At 34.7% G+C, this 17,275-nt stretch overlaps 1 protein-coding gene across 2 annotated transcripts in view; it reads right to left on the bottom strand.

Moving 5' to 3' along the window:
• Nucleotides 1-17,275, bottom strand: part of LOC131683324 (basement membrane-specific heparan sulfate proteoglycan core protein) — a 672,949-nt gene that overhangs the window by 47,335 nt on the left and 608,339 nt on the right. For both annotated transcript variants that reach the window (XM_058965199.1, XM_058965200.1), the window contains 4 exons: nt 14,442-14,622; nt 13,418-14,385; nt 13,200-13,315; nt 12,960-13,125 (listed from right to left, as the gene is read on the bottom strand). In XM_058965199.1, coding sequence (XP_058821182.1) covers nt 12,960-13,125; nt 13,200-13,315; nt 13,418-14,385; nt 14,442-14,622 — 1,431 coding nt within the window. The remainder of the gene's footprint in view (nt 1-12,959; nt 13,126-13,199; nt 13,316-13,417; nt 14,386-14,441; nt 14,623-17,275) is intronic.

Below are 17,275 nucleotides of genomic sequence, written 5' to 3'. Positions count from 1 at the left end.
TTCGCAAAATGTTTTGGAGTAATCATTGCTTTATGGTTTCAAAAATTAATATGCGCTAAGTATTCGTTTGTGTGCATCGTTTGAGGACGTGACTACGAATCATGAGCTTTTACATTAAATAAAATATAGTACATGAAGCGTGAATGGCGATAGATAGTCCATTTGAGGTGTTGTTCAGATTTGGAACTGGAAGAGGCCTATGATTTTTCGACCCAGATGTATTTGACGTAGTTTATATGAAAAGAAAGTCCGGGATTGCAATGGCAATCCAAATTTAATTGAGGATTGATAAATTAAAAAGGCAGAATATCGCTTGTTTTGTGGCCATTGAAAATTGAGTGTTTACGACAATCTGACTCTTTTAGTCCTGCGGGAAACAAATTGAAAATCGGTCGATCGAGTTACATAAATTTATCTAGAACTATCTCTTGCGCACTCGATACGTAACGTTCGATGACGCTTCGATCGAGTGTGATAATCGCGGCTTCGTTCAGCATGTGCCATAAAATGCGAAAGTTTTAATTTTCCTGATTTTGAGTACTTATAGTCTTTATACTGTTTTATGTTTTATGTCTTTAAACTGTTTTATGTTTAAAATCTTTAGGATTGCCAATTGGTGACAACAAAACAGAGGCTTTCGTTTGAACAAAGAGAACAAATGTACGCAGAGTACCACTTGGTTATAAGCCTGTAGTACAAGCAAAATCGGTAAAGAAGATTGAGCAATCTGCGAGAGATCATTCTCGTTATCGTATACGCTTCAAGGGCTTATCTTTGAAAGTCTGTAAATAGACGATCATTGTCAATATTCAGTCCAAAAGTGCTAACGCACGATTAAAGATATACGTAATAATTGCGGATTCGTTTGGCTATAGGTGTGTGTAACACTCACGATGTTGACATTGGAAACCTTCTTGTACATTTGCATTGGTTGCCTGATTTTTATGGAATAGGAGCTGCCAATTTTAAGAACTACTATGTTCACATTACCGTTGGTATCATTGGATATACCGAAGGGATATTGATATTGTTCACATATACACGAGATGATAGCGTTCGACATTTGAATTTTTAACTTGATTGTCAACATTGTCACTACCCGGGAGAATTAGGTCAACACTCGTCTTGCAAGATGCAAGAGCGTCGCAGATCACATTAATTAGTATTCAAGAACATGTAAAAATATGTGTCGTCCATAATTATCCGACTTGTTCAGCCGAGTTTCATATTGTAAGATACACACCATTTTAATTTATTTGTTAAAATAAATAAAATTTTATTACGAAACAGAAAAACTATAATACCAACTAACAATGTCACTATTTAGGTTTGCGTCCTCAACGACCTCGGCTTGAACCCGGACCCACTGGGGTGAGAAGCGGTCACACTTACCACTCAACCATCGGCGTCGTCTAATGCATAAGTTACAACATTTCTTAAAAAATATTAAAATATATGTAAACGAATTCCACCCAAAATAATTGACAGAAATTTTGTATCACAAGTGTACACTTAATTTTGGTGTTGATTGTATACTTTTTGTGAACAAGTCGCTTTAAAAAGATAATGTTGTCTGCGACAAGTTACTTTAAAAAGAGCAAAATAAAGTCAGCGAAAAAAGTGTGAACGCTTACTTTGACTCGCCATAGGATAGAGTGGGTACACTTGATCCCACTTTTGGTTTTTTCTCATAACTTTTCAATGAAATAAAAATTTCAATTGTAAAATTCGCCATTTTGTAGTCAATTCGAATTGTAATAGTTATGAATAATGTGTAAATTCGAATACTATGTGGTTTTGTAAAAACGTGTGGTATCTTGATCCCCCGCCTACTAGGGCTAAAGAAACAAAGCACACTATGACCTATAGATACGAAAATTCAGCTAACCACCTATCCTGACACATTAATTAATAAGACTACCTTTTTAGATGCACGACAAACTTTAACCATAATAGAAAGTCGAGACAAGTGTTTGCGGTAAATCAATGCTGTTTAACTGGCTCTTTCAATCTTCAATAACTTATTCCATCATTTGTTCACGGATAAAACATTTTAGATAAATTAATAGTGCCAGGTACGTTATAAAAATGATATTTGTCTATTTCTGTACATTTCGAAAGTGTTTGAGAGATCTAATGATAGGAATCAAGAATACCCAGTGTTACAGGGATCAAAGATACCTGCTGTATGAGGTAAACAAAATTTAATTTTTTTTTGTAGGAAAAAGCCCTTAGAAAGTAATCGTACTTGAAAATATTCATAAATAATAAGTTCGACGATCTCATACAAAAAAATTCAATGTTATACAACTTTTCCAAACCAAATATAATATTTTATGGCCAGGGAATAAAATATCCCCAAGGATCCAGTGTCCTCACTATCCCCTGTATGAGCTGTTTGTTTGCTGATTTCTTTACCTTTAGAAGATATATCTTTTACAAAATCGATGATTACATAATATTGGAAAATAAACTGTGTATACCAGGTAATTCTAAAAACTGTGATTGAAAGTCAGTTCTTTTTATAAAATTATGTCTCCGTCATTTTTCAACCAATTTCAGTTTTCTTCCATCAATAATTTCCAAAGTTATTTAACATTTGAGGAATTCTATGAAGATCCGCCCGAAAGTCCTTAAATTGTGACCGACCATCTTTGATTCCGATGAAACTGTACACTAGAGTGGCTCGAAAATGACATTTTTCAGCACATCACTTTTTAAGCTCCTTTTGTGGTCCCAAAAGCCTGTGCAAAGTTTGGGAGCGGTCGGTTGCTTCCCGGGTTTGCGCATTGCGTTCAAAGTTTGTAAGGGATTTTATATGGGGAAATTAATTATTTTGCATTTACCGTAATAACGATCGCAATTTCACTCAATATAAAAACTCAGCCTTATAAACCTTGTTTAACAACTTTGTCGAAGACGGTAACTAGCTACGAGTTTTCAAAAAATAATTACAGCGATTTTAAAACTTATGGTTCAATCCAAATGCAGAAATTTATTATTTTTTCCATCACTGTCAGTACAACACCGACATCGATACTTTAAACTTTAATAAATGAGAATGTAGTCATCACAGAGACTTGGTACCTTTGAATGAAATGTTCAGAATGATTTGCTGAATAATATAGACGTAGTAAGAAAATGAAAAGAAGAGAGGGGGGCTTGTGTATTCCCCAGTCCCCTTTTTAGATAGTTTAATATAACATAAGGAGCCATCTTCAACGCGGGTTTATACGGCCGAATTAAAAATTAATCTTACGTGTTTGAGTGCTACTATTTAAGGGCTCTACTATTATCTCATTTAAAATTGTATAACGGGTTATAAGTTTTACATATTTTAAAATCCTATTTCTTACGTTAAGTGTCACAATTTAAAAAAATGCATATCCTTAGATTCCTTGAAGCCTCGGAATTGTTTCTATTGACGTTTTCGTTTGAGAATCTAGGAACGAAACCTGGATAGTTACTTCAAACAAACGTTTTTTGATGAAATTGGGTTAGGTTTACGCAAAACAGTGGTGATGTTGGCGAACCAGAAATATACTTCGGGTTAGAACCCAACGCGATTTCCAGACCTGTATTAGTTTTAGCCTCAAGCAAAAACAACATATAAATTTGTAGGTGTAAATCCTAAATATTGAAAATGTTATTTTCCACAGCAAAGATTGTAGTATGATTCATCTTTGGGTCCATCAAAATATGAAGAAAGTTCAGTCGTTCACATTTACAAGGATGTAATGATTCTTTGTCTTATACAAAACAATCTAAAAAAAGGACTGGGGAGTACTCAGTACCGTCTCTTCTTTTCATTTTCTGACTACGTTTATGTTATTCAGCGATTTATTCTGAACCGTTCTGTCGAAGGTACCAAGTCTCTGCGATGAACATATTATCATTTATTTCAGTTTTATTGTCGATGTCGGTGGTGCACTGGCAGTGTTGGAAAAAATAATAAATTTCTGCATTTGGATTGTACCATAAGTTTTAAAATCGTTGTAACTATTTTTTGAAAGTTCGTAGCTAGTTACCGTCTTCGACAAAGTTGTTAAACAAGGTTTGAACTATAGTTTTATAAAGCTTTTCATATTGAGTGAAATAGCGATCTTTATTAACGTAAATGCAAAATAATTGATTTCCCCATATAAAATCCCATACAAACTTTGAACGCAATTAACCAACCGCTACAAAAATTTGCACAGGCATTTGGCACCACAAAAGGAACTCAAAAAGTGCTGTGCCCGCTAGTTTAAATCAATTTGAAGTTTTTCCATACATCCGTGAGTCACACTACTGTACACGTTTCACCGGCAGTGACGACTAATCATTTTCCACAATTAATTAAATCATTTTAATTCAAGAGCAAATTTTCAAAAGTGCATAGTTTTTGCATGTAGTATTTTCAAAAAAAAAAAGATGTTCGTTTACCGTATTTTTTGTAGCAACACTATCTGCAGACGAGTTACAGGAAATGAATACTTCTTCACGATACAAATTTTTTGCTGAAAAAATGTTGTGGCATTTTTCACAAATAAAAATTATGTTAAAAATTTAGTTTACAAAAAACATTTTTTTTTATTTTTTATATTATGTCAACAAAAATTCAAAGCGAAAGGAAACATTTTGAATATGATTGCATGATGGAGAACATACCAGTATTTTTTTCTTATGATAACTTTATACATGTTTTTAATTTTCATGCTAATTCACAAACAAAGCTGTAATTTGATTACAGAAGATCATTCGAAATGTCATTTCGAATTAAAACATCAAAAATAACAAAAATCTTCCAAAATGCGAAAGTTGTCTAGATATTTGGATTTTGCTCCAACATAAACAATCAATTCGCGAAATTATGCTCGTTTTACGAGTTATTCGCGTTTCTCCATCATAAACTATCACTATCAGTAGGCGAACCAACTTGAATTCGAGTAAATCCATTCTTGATACTACATACTTTTCTTATCTTGGAGATCCGAAATATGCAAAAATAAAAATGTAAATTTTTTTATGAATTTTGCACTGTTAGACCCCCTTAAGGGAAATTTAAACAAAAAAATCAGAAAGGGTTGTGAGGCTATATCTAGGGACTGAAGAATAATACTTTAAAAGCTTCGGTTTCTTAAAAAGAAAGAAAAATATATGTCCCGATTTTATCAATGTCCCTGTTTTATCAGCCTAAAATTCACCAAGGAGGTAATAAAAACGGGTTTTCACTGTAGCACATTAAAAATGTTTCTTTTCTCTGTGTTATTTTTTTGAAAAAACAAAATATTAAAAAAAATGTCTTTTTGCGATTTAAATTTTTAACATGAATTTTCGATTTTGTGAATAATGACACAATATTTTTTCAGTCTATATTTTTAGTGGAGAAGTATGTATTCCCTGTAACTCTCCCTTAGATAGTTTTGCTGTATAAAATACGTAAATCGAAAAAAAAGTTATTTTGAAGAATTGCTCTTGTATCAAAATATTGTAGTTGTCAGAGAAAATCATGGAGGTTCAACAACCGAACAAAACTACAAAGCTTTGTTCGAATCGGCGAAGGTCAAATTTTGTGGTCGGCTGGTTTCCCGTTGGATTTCTAATTTGCTTTAAATGCACCACATACACACTTAGTTTTTTCCACCGAACTCCGCAGTTTTTACCGACTTTTACACAGCTGAACGCTCTGCGATAAGTTCAGTAATTTGTTTATGTGACGAACGTTCGGTGAAACAAAAGTTTGCTTGAGCTGTCAATTTTTGTAGTGCTTATCGGTAAAATGTAAAGAGAATTCGGTAAATAAAATACTGTTGTGTCAGTACATTGTGACGTTCAGGAACAACCGAATAAATCATCAAATACTACATTTGAAATCAGTAAATTTTACTGTTTAGTTGAATTACAAGAAAAAATTAAAAAATGGGATGAACTTAGATAATTAGAGGGCTCACGATAGAAAGGAGAAAAATGGGAGTGAAGTCTGACTAGAACGATTTATTTGTGGTGTTTTTGTTTCACCAGACCAGGTCAGGAAAAAAATGAATGTTCTTAGCTATTTGCGGATTTACGAAATAAATTACAGTATGCCAGGCTTAAGAAAGTCTGCTATCGCCAAAATACGAAAAATTCCGAAATTCATCAAATGAAAAAATTCGAGATCCTAGTTTCTCGAATGCCTCTAAGGGATGATCCATAAATGACGTAGCATTTTGAGTGATTTTTAACACCCCCTTCCCCATCGTAGCATTTCGTCACAAACCTCTAAATACCCCCTTGGTAATTACGTAGCTTGACGGTAATTCTCCCCCCACCTTGTCCCCGTTAAATTTAAAAAAAAAATAAAAACTATGTTAGTTATTCTCCTTTAATACAGCTACGTAGCATGACATGACCCCCTACCCTCCTGTCGTCACACATCATCACAAAATACAAAACTCCCCCCTACCCCATATAAAGCTACGTCATTTATGGATGATCCCTAATCCCCAATGAGGTGACTGACACTTAGATAACCAGTCAAACAGTTTCATATTATATTTGAAAATGACCGTCACTATAGTTTACAACATGGTTCGGTAGATATTATAACAAGTGATCCGTTGACATTTGACAAATTGCTGGTTGTTCAGTATAATATTGACAGATTTTTCAGTTTTATTGAGTTACGTCACGGAGTTATTCGGTAAATAATAACAACGAGATCGGTAATTGTATATTGAATAACTGTGTTTCAGTAACAGAATAAACGGAGTTCGTCATTTCATACGAAAATAACGGACAAAAAAGAACTCGAAGCTTCAATTGCAATTTATTAGTACATTCGTGCGTATGTTATAGCTTTGAAAACATAGTTACATGCTCAATAAACGTTATTTCTTTTTTTTGTATTTCGTATTTCGTAAATTTGTTGTAGCATGAAAATTTATAGGTCAGTGCTTTTAGTTCCAAGTTATCTGCTAAATAAATGAAATTTCCGTTGACAATTCCGTTTTACCTAAAATTATGACCAGTATCAAGTACAATCGATTGAAGTATACAAAGTTGTAGATATTTTAATTCGAAGCTGTCGCTAAATAAATGATTTTTTAAGAAATAAAAAACTTCACTCTTCCACAAATTGTAGGTCGGCTAATTACAATCGACTGGAGTATAAAAACGTGTAGGGCATCGTTTTAAATTTGAAGTTATACCAAATAAATACAATTTTTCCAGTTTTACGAAAACATTCAACAAAAGTTTTGAGGAATTTTAAATTGCCTTTTTGTACAAATTGTAGACGACAACAATTACAATCGACCCATATTATGTAAATTTATAGTCATTTATAGAATATTAAAATAAAAACTCTGTACATCTGCATAATTTCTGAAGCGATGGGAGGGTGCCCCACTAATTCATTCATTACTCGGCCTACAATCGATGGAATGCGTACAAATTGACATCAACAGCTTTGCTTCGTTGTTAGGAACCAAGATAGTAACACTAATGCCCTGAAAACGCTTCAAGTGGGTAGGGTGATATTAGAAACATGGCAAAAATAGACTCATCACGCTAATAATATGCGGATGTTACAGCTAGAAACACCTTAGTGAACATGTGAAACCTCAAACCGTAAAATTAACCCTTTCTAGCTTATGATGTCTGTAGAGCACCATATCGTTGAAAAGCTGTAACTTTTGATTTTCAAAAGATTTTATTCCAAATCAGGTAAGATTGATAGCTGAGGCTATCACCTTTCAATTGAGTACTCACAACTGAGGTTATTGCAATTGAATTTATTGGATTCCGTTGAAGCAGTGCTGCCAAGGTCAGTTTAAGTTAACTCTTTGCGATGCAGTTGGACGTATACGTCCCACCTATTTCTCTTATGTTTTTATTGGATTTCTAGTTAGTATTGACAAATAAATACGAATTCTTGCTTTTAATCAACTCTTTGGGTTGTAAGGAGTACAACTAGCACAAAAGATATGTGAATTTGTCAATTACTTATTAGTTATAAACAATTAAAACTCGAAAATCTCGTTGTTTACAATAAATTCGGCTGTGTCTGAACTAAAAGTCCTAGAAATCCAAATTTTTTTGAAGGTATCTCAAACATTGAACTAAAAAACCTTCATATTTTACATATTTTTTGACCCAAATAGTTATAAGGAAAAAAGTTTTGGAACCCCATAGACGGTAGAAAAAAGTTAGTCAAGAAAGGTTTAATCAAACTGCGAAAACCAACCGCACCTTACGCCTTATGAGAATCTAATCGACTAAAACCAAAAAAAAAAAATTGAAAAGAACAATATTTACAAAGGATTTTATTGGAAGAATAATTGAAAATGGTTGCGCATCGGCTGAGATACGAGTGTTTTATTTTTCGGAATTAATTACATTTTTCAGAATTACTTCGGATATAGGGTCAAAGTAAGCGTTCCCAATCGTTCGTTGCGTAACTTTTAATCGCCTTGGTATTCCGAGTGTTGCAACCAAGTTCGATAAAGATTAGAACTTGGTTTATCGACATGTATAAGCCCTATAATATATAACCAATATGATCTGATACTTGTGTCACAAAGATTATAACACTTAAATTTGTGAAACACGATTTTCCAAAAATCTGTGTACAAATCAAACTAAATTTGTAAAAGTGTGTTCCTTATAGAATTTTATTGATTTGTTTTTGTGTTAATTATTGTTAAGGGTCTTTTTATATTGAAGAGCAGAACCATTGAATGTTTTTATGTTAATTTATTTTTAAAATAACAATAAAACCAATGAGAAAGAAACGAATTCATGATTGCCTCATTAGATCTGTTATTGTTTGCAAATGCACTAGAGATTGGAAACAGATAGCGGATATCAAAAGTACCAGATCATGTGATTTGGGTGCAAGTGTTATGCTTCCCAGTTGAGTTAACGCTAACAACTAACGAAGCAGATACTCACTGTGTAATCTATTGGTTTTGTAATTTAATCTTGTTCAGCTTTAAAATGAGAATTATAGTTAAGGTTTCCAAACAATATCAGCGTGCTATTAAACACCCGCCATTGATGCATATGAAAAGCGAGGTATTTTTTCCAAGCTAAAGATTACTGCTATAAACTAGTTATTGATCGAAGAAATTTTTGTTGTGCCGAAACTTTCGATTTTATCGGACCAGAAAATGTAATTTTTATAAATACGTTTGGTTTTTGGAAAAAGTGTATTTATTGACGAACCTGTTAATAGCTACTACTCACGTCATTTATAATTCTAATAAAGTTAATTTTTTTGGAGAGAACTGAACACAGGAAATAGGAATCATAAAGTATGAGAATCCAAAACAAAGTGATTATAATAGAATGGATAAATTATAGTTTGTATAATCAAACTGATGTTTGGAATGTAGTTTCAAATCTTGATCCGCCAGCATGAAAACTCGTAATTTCTTACCATTCATTTTTCGAAATTGCAAACAAGAAGTCAAACCATGCTCTAATACAACGATTATGTCACAGTTTGTTAATTCTCGTTAAAAAGCGCAACATTGAGAAGTGGGGAAAAATGATTAAGACCTACGATACCAATCAATTCTATGAAAATGGCATTACATTAAGGAACGATACTTGGTGATGAGTGATTAAAATATAGCGTGATCAACTAGTTCATTGTGATAACAAATGGTTTATTTCATATAAATATTATTATCCAGTTTTTTTTTTATTTGAAGGTTTTCGCCTCTATAGAACCAGTAAATTTATTTCGAATGAAAATGACATGGCTTGGGTTCTACATCCAGATAACACATTCTACGATGATCATTTCAACTAGAGGTTACCGCTACTACGCACATTCGAAATGGGTTGATATTGAATAGCAGTTTGCATGTGGTTACTGCTGTCTACTATTATTGCTAAATAAGAAGTCAGCTAAGAGAAGTTTTTGACAGTTATAGGAGTCACTACACTTTAGAAGAAAATTTTTTGGGGATAATCGTAGAATAGAGGATTTGAAGATTTAGTAGGATGGACTAATTTTGCCCTTGTTATTCTACTCCCTGTACTGAACTTTGTTAGCATAATGGCAGTTAGTTAAAATACTTATAAACATAATTCGTTGAACTATTTCTACTTAAGCGACGTATTTGAAGTGAGACAATACTGAGCGAAAATTGTAACCTTTGCAAGTTTGTATTAATTATTATTTTATCTTATATTATGAAGAAAGTAACACATTATCTAGGAAAAACATGAAATAGAGTGAAATATTTCAAACGAGTATTTTATTTACAATTACTTGTCAATGAAGTGAAATGCAACATTTTTGTCTTAGGTAGGCATGACTTTCTCAAAGTTTTTATTGTCATTGTCGTAAATGTGATGGTAAGAGAAAAGAGTGAGGGGAAGGGTTGGCTAGAGTGGTCTATGTTGGACTTCTCGCAATATTATTAAGATGATTTCAAAATAATTTTTGGGTAATCTTGTGAATACTCATATGGGACAACGCTCAATTCTTTGTAAAAAAAAGTTTAGCGATATTTGTATGTGAATCTTGCAAACATTAATAAAATTATTTCAGCCCGTTATGACCCAGCGTATGAATCATTTTCCATGCGTTGGGCTAAACCAATATCTTTGTTTCATAAGGCAAATTTTTTTTCTTCTTAAGAAACCGGAGGGGTTTCACAACTTTCTCACTGCTTTTAACGTTGAATCAGTGCATTCAAGGCTAAACAAATGCAAAATACGTTACAATTAAGGCCTTTTTTAAATATTCGTGAAATTTAATGATTTTTTTTTCATTGCAGAATCCATTTCAGTGTATTTTTTATTTTTATTTTTTAATTATTTAATCATACTTTTTTTGCTTTACATTTATGCAGCATTCATTTTTGGAAATGTGTGGCATATCTCCCGAAATTACCCTATTATTATTAACCTTATTTTCTCTGTAATGAATTTTTGAAACCCTATCAACCCAGCGTAAGAAATTTCCTACGTTAGTTTGCTTTGCAGCAGAATATTCCGATGTGGTTACTTCGTTGTTCCTACACTTATTTGGGCGTAATATAAGGGCTCGCCAAGTATTGTATAAATAACCAAAAGTTTTAACATAGCTGGGTTATAATGGGATATTTTTTTAGTGAAAATGATATCCCCCTTGAGAATACCAATATCTCGATTAATCTTTTGCATTTAGATGAAAATACATATCGTATCTTTGTATTGGGCTTCAGTTCCTGTCCCCAGGTTTGGGAGGTAGTTATTCCTGCCAATGATTATAGTGTTCTTAAATACCGGTTCTAATAGAACCCACGTTCTAGTTTGAATAAAATATATGGAACGAGTAACAATACCAAAAAATGGAATCGTTTCATAGCGGAATGTAACCTTTTGGTTGAATGACATATTGTAACCGTCCATTATTGTCTTCCTCACAATTTGGACACAAGCCATGAATTCTGGTTATATTATTTCTTTATTCTAACTTATATCGATAAAATTGCAACGAAACGATATTTGTTATGGTTGTCAAGAGCCTCGGAATCGCCATTTGTGTATAAGTGAGAGGGACGAATCTGAACCATTCTTTTCATTCGGTACAACACACTGTTAACACAATAAGAAATGCTTCGCTTCTGTGTCCGTTTGATCCAATATCAATTTAAACCATATTTTCACATATAGTTCAAAAATGGCACAAGCAAACTGAGATTGTCGTCTACAACTGTGCATCGAACTAAAAACATGCCGGACTGTACAATAAGCTGGTGACTCGAAATCGCGACGATACATTTAACTATCTAAGTTCGCAAGGAAATATCTCGTATGGCAGGTCATATGTTCCTGTTATTTGAAGAAGGACATTAACATCGCAAACTGGACCATCAACCAGGACGATTATGTTCAGGAGTGCCTGGAAGAAGGAGTGTTGGCTTTCCTCAAGCAACACAACTTCTCCATTCTGTTTGCTTTTACGGCAAAAGACCGTGAAAGCCCTAGTAACAATTGAATTTTTATAACTGTTCTTCTAACACGCCAGAGTTCCGCCTATTAGAAAATATTGGACAATCGTCAAGCGGTAGTGACCGCAGTTCACGGCAAATTGGCAGTCTGTGCCAAGGAAAGTGATCAAGAAGGCTGTGAAAAATTTGATGGAAGGATACAAACGAAAGGCTCGGCAATTCGCATTCGCTAATGAAGAAGCTTCAGTGAGTATTTTTTCTTTTTTCTGTATGAATGGAACTTACAAAAGAAACTTGATTTAACTTTTAAATTCAAATTTTGACACATTCTTGTTTGACCAGTATTTAATTGTAATATCCTTCAATTATTGCAGCGATTCCATAGGTTAGTAGTGTATATATGGTAGTCAAAATTTCTTTGCGAATATTCTAAAAATCTGTTACGAGTATTTACTTAAAAATGGCAGTACATGTAGGAACGCGATGATTTGACACATCTCTATTTAGAAAACTGAAACATGCCGCTCAAACACTGTCGAATGAAGTATTTAAGCATTTGGCAGAAATATAATACCATACTATAGGATAAACTGTTGCAACCGTTCCCCCTTTTATCGCTAAACATACGTATAGATTGACAAGGATGATTAGGATCTAACCAAATATTATAATGTATAATTTAGAAGCAAGAATATGATTAAAATTCGATAAAAAGATTATATGACTAAGTTGAGAAGAATCCAGCGGAAAGCGACAAATTATGCCGTATATAGCTATTGGAAACCAATATATTTTATTATAGACTTCCTGAACATTTCACTTCATTTTCAGTTTTTTTGTGGAAAGAAGAGACATTTAAATAGACAAAGATTTCATGCGTTTCCACTAGAGCATTTTCAGCTTTTGAACAAAGATTTACTCGTATTTTTACCCCCTTACTGTAAAGGATCATTCTATACGTCAACTGTAATCATTGACGTCTTTTGTAATTTTCCCACCACCTTCTTGAAACGGGTTGTCGGCGATATCGTGGTACATACTCACCCTTAATTGCCACGTCAACAAAATCATAGGCCACGGAACCATTCGGGTAGGTCATACGGCATTCGTATCGACCTGCGTCTTCATCTCGAATGTGGTTTAGCTGTAGTACTCTGTCCTCCACTCGTATATTGTACGGCAGCGGGCGATCTAGCCGACTCCAGTGATACTGTAAATTAGTTAAAGATCGATATCATTTAGCTAACGTAACCTGTAATCGTTCGCATTTTATTAGACAGATACCGTCAGTCCTGGGAAATAATGATTGTCTGGAAGTTTGCAGTCTAATGATATTGAAGAGCCTCGGTAAACTTCATGGATTCGTCCGTGTGCTGGTATATCTGGAATCATTTCATTCCCTGAAAGTAATTATTTTACTTAAAAATAGAAAGTACTTGTTTTTTTCAGGGAATCCCATCTTGAACTGTCCTCATCATATCACGACATTTCGCTATACTCACGGTTTACGATAACTTCGGCAACTTTCGTAACGTTTCCTTGGCGATTAGTGGCAGAGCAATAATACCGTCCTGCGTCATCTGTAGTAATTTGTGTGAATTGCAGATACTGTCCACTTACGCGTATCCTTTCGGGAAGGCTTTGGCCGTTTTCTCCGTGCCATGAGACTCGGATTGGCTTTTCACCAGTAGCATTGCAAATAATAGTAACTGTTTCACCAGAGCGTACTACCATAGGCATCGTTGGACTGAAAGTTATACGGGGTGGTTCAATAACTTCTAACAGAATTTGTACTATCGTTGTAGGAGAGGCGGCAATATCATGTGCAACACAATCATATAAACCAGCGGCATCGTGTCCGGTGTTTTCAATTATTAGATGACCATCACGAGGAATTGATCCGTATGGTAACCGACGCCCATCGGAACGTCTCCATTCAGTACGAGCTCCACTGGATGCCTCATTGCAGACTAATTCGGAACGTTCACCTAAAATAGCTTTATAAGTGTGCTGTTGAGGACGATCAATATAGGGTGGCCTTGGGTAGGTATCACGGTCATGGTCATGGGGTCCAAGGTCGCCACGTTTTTTCTCTACTTGAATTGTAATGAAGCGTGAATCTGTTCCAGCAAGATTAGTGGCGACACATTCGTAAGTTCCCGAGTGCTTTGGTTCGGCTTGGAATATATGTATATTTGCTGCTCCAAGTCCTTCGGTGTGAGACAGAAGGCGAGTGTCGGTATCCTGATGAGGAGGTTTGATAACCACCGTTGGTTCCGGTTTCCCTCTAGCCGTACATTGAATACTTAGCTCATCACCCTCGTATAGTTTGTGTTCATCTACTGGTGGTGAAATGGTAATAATCGGAGCAAGTTGAACATCTACAGATGCTGACAATGAAGCGGATCCAGCTGAATTCTCAGCTCTGCATTCATATTCTCCTGAATCTTCGAGTATGACTTCGCGCAATCTGTTTCAAAAACATTTTGAGTTCCCAATTAATGAATAATTTATTTCTATTCTTACGTGATTACTCCTGGATAGTCCTGGGTAATTCGGGATGACAAAGGTTTTCTGTCTCTTCGGACCCAAATTAGAGTAGGATACGGGACACCGCCAGTTGCACGGCATGACAGACGGGTGGATTCACCTACCTTTATAACCTGTGGTTCCGTTGGGTATAGCTCCAAAATTGGAGGTTCGCGGCCTATACAACAAGGAAAGTGTGTTTTTAATTGAATTGTTGAAAAATTGTCGTACATTTATAGCTTCTAAATAAGTAATAATTAATCAGTTACTTAAGCTTCTTTCAATCCATATAAGTAATAAGAAAGACCATCGTTATCGTTACGTCCAACAAAATGATTATTGGCATAATCATCTTTGGCATCATTCCAGTCCAGTTTTAAAACAACATTGCGCATTTAAGCCAATCGTAAAAATCGTATTAATTTTCAAAAAAATCAGTAAAACTGCGTACGGATGTAATATTTTTTCAAACTTCTCACTTCTCCTAAGATTTAGTATGCTTTATGAATGTACAAGAATACTGTCTTACATGCAAATTTGTCGTAAACGCCATCGAGAACTATGTTCAGGAAATCAATGTTTGTGTTTCACGTTATTGGTTATATTATGCCTTTGTCACTTTGTTGTTTTTCAGTTTTTTGGGCTATTTTTAATTTTTTTGTTAATATCGCGTGCATTAACAGATGCGGAAATTTGTCGCGAAGCATGGAAATAAAAATAAATTGATCGTTCTAGATCTTCCCACTGGTCGTGGTAAAGTAATAGAACTTTGTACTCGGAAATATATTTATTTCGCCTTTCTTTAGCTTGAGTTTGAGCTTGTGTGACCACCCCTGGCTCCCACTCCGTTATCGATCTGGACTAGCTGAAGTTGCACAGAGAATAAGTAGATAATTATGCTTGGGAGTAGCGAAACATCTTTCATTGTGCAACTCCTGGTAATCCTAAAGTATTGATCAAGACCGGCACCGGCCAGGCCCGAACGTAGATCGCGGAAGGAAAGGGAAGGAATGGTTAGTCCGATACTTGCTTTTGCTAGAGTATGTATATAGTACTGCACACTCCACAAGTATCACAGGAGAAGAATATTTTTGTTAGTAAGAGTATAGAAGTTGGATAGCTTCTTCTTTACCTACGCCAGAGAGGTGACTTCACTATTTGGACTAGATATCGATCCACCAAACTCATAGACCGGGGACCAACGGCTTTACTTCCCTTCCGAAGGAAGACGTGACCACAGATTTTTTCACCTCAGAAAAATCTCTCGGTTGGAATTGAACCCAGGTAAGTTGGAATGAATGGCGGTCACGCTTACCACTCAACCACCGGCGCAGTCATATATTTTTTCGCCTTTCTTTAACTGTTGAATTACAATAATCACCGGCGTAATCGTAAAGTAAGAAGACACATTCCTTTGAGTTACTTAACTTTTTGGTTAGGTGGATAGGATTAGTGTTACGAGTCTTGCTGCTACTAATCAGCGTCTCTGACTCGTAAGAATAATTTTTTAGGCCCAATTAGCTCATTGTTGATATGTCTTTTCAGCAACTTATGCCATGTTTTCAAATTCATTCTGTATGTTCATTCATATGCAGTGTTTAATAAGTATTTGGCTGTTATCAGTAGGCATCAGTAGCAGTAATTCCGGAGCCAACACCAATTGAACTTCCTTGTTGTTTACCAGCTCCCATGGCTTTGACTTGGCGAAGTTTGTTGTCTTCTTAAGAACCAGTTTTTTAAAAAAATGGCACCCCTTTGTTCGAGAGGTCGTGTTGACGTTTTCAGATTTTGATGAAAGTTTCAACGTTTATTTGTGCATAAGTGGGATGGATAAATATCAGCTTCGCACTTTAATGTGGGGTAAAACGGGCGTTGAAAATTAGACTGAAGAAATTGGTCGAAATTTTAAAATCTCTCTAACTCTGGTTTAACTTAATGGAATCTTATTCTGCTTACTCTTTCTGCAAAAATAGGATATACCTTTTCGATTTATAAACAATTTATTGAAAAACATTCATATTTTACCTTGAAAAAATGAGAATTTCAAAAACGTTATGGCTCTTTGGAACAACCTAATTTAGGGTAGGTAATGGTTAAATTTTAGAGTGAATTTAGGACTATAATACGTTAAAATGAGGTATGATTGTCAGAGGAATCTGAAAATATTATTAGGTTATTGCAAGGATCCCTGCCGTTTTTGAAATTGTCATTTTTCCAAGGTAAACAATGAATGCTTTTCAATCTGTCGATTACAAATCTAAAAGGTATGTCCTATTTTCCCGCTTCCCCCCAAAGCCCTCTCAAGAAAACTAAACAAAATCAAATTTCATCAAGTTTAAGTAGAGTTAGAGATTTTAATTTTTTTACCTATTTCTCCCAACCAATTTTCAATGCTCGTTTTGCCCAACTTTCTATTAAAGTAGGAATCAAATATTGGACCGGAGTCCATCTTCTCTGTTGTGTTATCTTATAACAAGCGCCATTTAGCACATTTAGAGAAAAACGATTTTTAAAGTTTGTCATTGAATATTTTGAAACTTATAAATGAAACAATTCATCACGGTTTTCGCTATATTTCAGTTACCAAGCAGTATTTAAAATTTTTGAAAACGCCACATTGTAGAGATTTTTCAGACAAACAATGTGCCACATCTAACTCAGTTTACCCCAAAATGGCGTTTGTCATAAGATAGCACAACACGATATAAAGGGTGTTTCACATCAAATTGCATCACTGAACATGAGCAGCCGGATGTTGTACAGAACCTAATAAGTGGAGTTGAGCGTAAGGTGCGAGCGTACGATTATGGTATTGAAGTTGAACGAAATAA

The sequence above is a fragment of the Topomyia yanbarensis genome, chromosome 2, assembly GCF_030247195.1.
Source record: "Topomyia yanbarensis strain Yona2022 chromosome 2, ASM3024719v1, whole genome shotgun sequence".
NCBI classification, from domain to species: Eukaryota; Metazoa; Arthropoda; class Insecta; order Diptera; family Culicidae; genus Topomyia; species Topomyia yanbarensis.
This window is presented reverse-complemented; position numbering and strand designations above follow the sequence as displayed.